This window comes from Perca flavescens, chromosome 4, assembly GCF_004354835.1.
Source record: "Perca flavescens isolate YP-PL-M2 chromosome 4, PFLA_1.0, whole genome shotgun sequence".
Lineage (NCBI taxonomy): Eukaryota > Metazoa > Chordata > Actinopteri > Perciformes > Percidae > Perca > Perca flavescens.
Window position 1 is genome coordinate 21,404,117 of NC_041334.1, and position 3,951 is coordinate 21,408,067.

Here is a 3,951-nt window from a genome sequence, read left to right on the forward strand (position 1 = left end):
AGTTTGGGCTATCAGACAAAACCCTCTATCAGCAAGACTAAATGTTTCTTAATTAACAGGAAAGGGGGAAAATTAAAGTCACCTTTAACAGTATTATGACAATAGCTGTAATTCAATGCATGCTGTAAAAGTTTTCACACATTACTGTGCACACTTACTACCACACACTACACACCATTAGGCTACTGTCTCTGATAGACTAACAAGTCACAAAGCAACACATTTCCTGCTAACTGCAACTAGATTTACTAACTGATTGTTCTCCAATGACTACAGAAATACTTTAGAAGGAAATATAATCTAAGTATAATTGTTATTTATCAATTCATGTACATTGATATCAAACAATTATTTATTGCCAAGTTTAATATTTGAATACATTTCCATTTGTAAAGTGGATGTATAGGCTAGCTCTCAGGCTATGCAGGTAGTCTATGTTGCGTCTTCAGGGTATATAGTTTTGTAATAGAATAATGAATTGCTTAATTATGCTTTGTGTGTCTAATGTGCACTATTACTGGTTTGACTCTATTTACCAGGTTCGTAAAATAGTGAAAGTCTAAGCACACTTAACCAGGAACACATTTCGTTACAAGGGTTAAATACAGAAAGGAGGAGTGGCCGCAATGTTTTCGAGGCGCATTATTCATTTTTTTTTCCATCTCTGGAGAGAAAGAGCGCTAAGACAAAAGATGCCCGTGGGCATATGTTTAGAAACTTTTCCACTGCATCTAATTAACACAATATTCAGCCGTCAGAAGACCCTTATGGATTTGTATAACTTTAACAACTGGCCACTTACCTCCATTGTTCAAAATGTAGGTACAAAAATCAAACGCAAACTGATGAGTAGAAAAAAAGAAGTCTGGTACCATAGTGCAGTGCTTTAAAACCATTGACCTATCAACGATAAGATAGCTAGTAGGCGGGGCGCCTTGCCATAATTGACAGGATATTCCTCTAATCAAATTCTCCGGTGGTCGACATTGTCCAATCGTGTGCGGGATCGACCCGTTGTAGCCAACGAGAGTGGATTTTCAACGAACTCGACTGAAAAGCGGAGACAGTCAGACACCATTTCTCTCTCAGCGCCTTTGGACATCTATCCACACGAAGGCAAAGAGCCAAAAAATAAAACATCTTTTTCTGAACAAGAATATTATTATCTAAATTAATTCACAAAATTAGCCATGGCCGACACAGCTGTTGACACGACCGCAAGTGCAGAGGTTACAGCCAAGGTGCGTTTCATTCAGTTTTATTGTCTTTTTCTCGGTTGAACTGTCGTGTTAAAAGCTTTTGGAACTTTTTAAAGTTGTTTTATTTGTGTTAACAATTGGTTTTGCTAGCTCGGGTTAAACAACAGTCGGTGACTGCAGTAACGGTACTTAATGTTGAGTTAAAACGTAACGTTAATTGGGGAAAGTGTCACAACGTTACCTAGCGATAAATGACAACGTTATCTTGAAATGCCACTTGTCGACAACCATACACCGACAAGGTGACTTATTTGTAATTAACAGCGTCGACAGCTAAATATTGTCTGGAAATTCAAACGTAGCTATGTGATGTGCTTAGCTAGCTAAAATGTCTTGTAGACAAAGCGATAACGTTAAAAAGGAGCTGGTGAAGCGGAGCTGCTCCTGGGCGGGAAGCCACAGTTTACGTTACATTAACGTTAACGTTACATTACGAGTTGAGATGAAAACGTTCGACATTGCCTCTGTCTAATATAGTCTTCCTTGAATTAGACTTTATCCCACATATGCAAAACGAGCTTTCTTTTAATTAAAAGCAGACGTGGTAAGAACGTGTGGTATTAAACTCGTTGCTGGACCGTCACATTGATCAAGATGCATGCTTTTATTTTGTAGGAGCTGAAAGAGAAGAAAGAAGTAGAAGTGGAGAAGAAGAAAAAGGAGGAGGAGGAGGAAGAGGAGGAGGAGGAGGATAAGGATAAGAAGACCGACAACGGGGACGCACCTGCCAATGGCACAGTGAGTTGGAGAGGAGGACCAGCCTCATGGCCTTTTGTCTTAGTACCCCTCATCATGCAGGTGTCGCTGCACCCGCCTCCCCCTCCTGTTCAGCTGCTCTCCACACAGTGCTTTGTTTGGGTTGTGAAATGGCACAGATGTTCGCTAACAAGCCTTTGGTTTCCATTGGTGTCTCTAGTCTAGCTTGGTAGCTAATCCTCTGAGGAGTAGTAAGATCAACACACATGCCTTTTTTTAAGTGTCTCCAGAGGAGTGTCTACATGTAAGACTCTGGGAGGATTTTTAAAATATGCTTGGGATTTTATTTTTTGATTTGTTTCTCTCTGCAGTATTGCTCATATAATAAAAGCCCAATCATGACTTATGATGTTAATGGACATTTCCCTCTCTTCATTCAGAATGGTGCTGATCACAGTGACAAAGTGGGAAAAAACGGAGAGGAGAAACACAAGAATGGAGATGGTATGTTCATATAAAGCAGTATTACTGTTTTCAGAAAAAAATCATCAGCAACAGTGTTTAAAAATCTAATTTTCTCCCATGGTTGCTTCTGATTTGCCTCATAAATGCTGTCACCTTGTGTATCCTTGAAGCCAAAATTCCATTTCAACAAGATACATTTTTACATGAATCTTGTCTTAATTACACTCAAGTAAAATATGTATTTTCTGAAGTGTGACAAACTGTGCTTACAGAGGATGCAGAGGAGGCGCCCCCTGCTGAGGAGACTGATGCACAGCCTGTGAAGCGTGCAGCTGAAGAGGAGGAGGTATGTTGTCACAAGACTGAAAAATTCAATTGTAATCAAGTGTTTTTATTGTTGATCCAGTAAACTTCAGTCTTTGCTAATGCATGAAATATTTTTTTTTTTTTTTTTTTTTTTTTTTTTTAAATAGGAAAAGGTGGAGACAAAAAAGCAGAAAACAGAGGAAAATGGAGATTCAAAAGAGGATGAGGTGAAGGCTTAGGTCTCTGCCCTGCTACTTGTTTGCAGCACTGTCTTACCAGCCTGGTCAACATTCTGTTGTAGAGCTTGTGCTTTCTGTACCTTTTTCTTTTTGAGAAATATTTTTTTGTTTGCTCCCATGTTATCCTATTGCACTGGAGTCCTGAAACATAGTGGCCCTGCATCCTTTTTTATGAAATGTTATTTATTGGTCTTTAAAATTAGCTTTTTTTCTACTTGTACAAATTGGGCCACACCATGAGATCAGTTTTTTTCATTTCTTGAGGTTTTATATTGGTATGTTAGAAGCACAATCTCTATTATGTCAGTGCTGACCAGATGATTCATACATACAGGCAGCTGCTTACCTCCAAGGCTCATGTTGACCTCTCAGATTCACTTAAAGGACCAAAGATAAGTTTTAAGCAGGGGCTAATGGACAGTTGTTAGCATTATTAGTTGAGGCATAATTTTTTTGTGTTGAGCTGCTAGTTAATCCTTGGCTTGGCTGCCCTGTTAACATAACAGATGGTGCAAATAAATAAAGGGGCTATGTCTTGCACCTCCATGATAAAATTGCTTGACCTTGTTTTATGGAGGCAGGATTTTGCAATGTAAATTAACCCCTCTTAAATCTTAAAGCTTTGGTCATTTGTTCTGTATGCATTCCACGCAAGTTTGTACCATTTATACTTTGTTTTTCTTACATTTTCAATGAGTTTTATGTTATGGCTGGGTAGACCAGTTTTGTGTCCAAGACTGCCTTTTTCAGAACCAGAATGACATTCGGTTAGTTCAGCCACTGCTTTGTATATTCTGATTAACAAATAAATTGTCTTTTTACTTAAGTATGTTTTTGTGTGTATGTTACCTGATCATTAGTGCTTCTTAAAACCATAGCTTTATAAGTAGATGATGTCACTTGACCCAATTTTTCTTAACCTGGAAAATGGCTGGTTTAGATGCAGGAAGGAACAGGAATAATCTCATTCACTTGGTGATGGAAAA

General features: G+C 38.5%; 1 protein-coding gene across 1 annotated transcript; it reads left to right on the plus strand.

Moving 5' to 3' along the window:
- Nucleotides 1–1,029: 1,029 nt before the first annotated feature.
- si:ch211-222l21.1 (parathymosin) lies at nt 1,030–3,788 on the plus strand. Its single transcript, XM_028576182.1, has 5 exons — nt 1,030–1,241; nt 1,875–1,997; nt 2,396–2,459; nt 2,693–2,766; nt 2,894–3,788. Exons 1-5 carry the CDS (start codon nt 1,191–1,193, stop codon nt 2,963–2,965), a joined length of 384 nt encoding a protein of 127 aa, XP_028431983.1. The 5' UTR covers nt 1,030–1,190; the 3' UTR covers nt 2,966–3,788.
- The last annotated feature ends 163 nt before the right edge of the window (nt 3,789–3,951 follow it).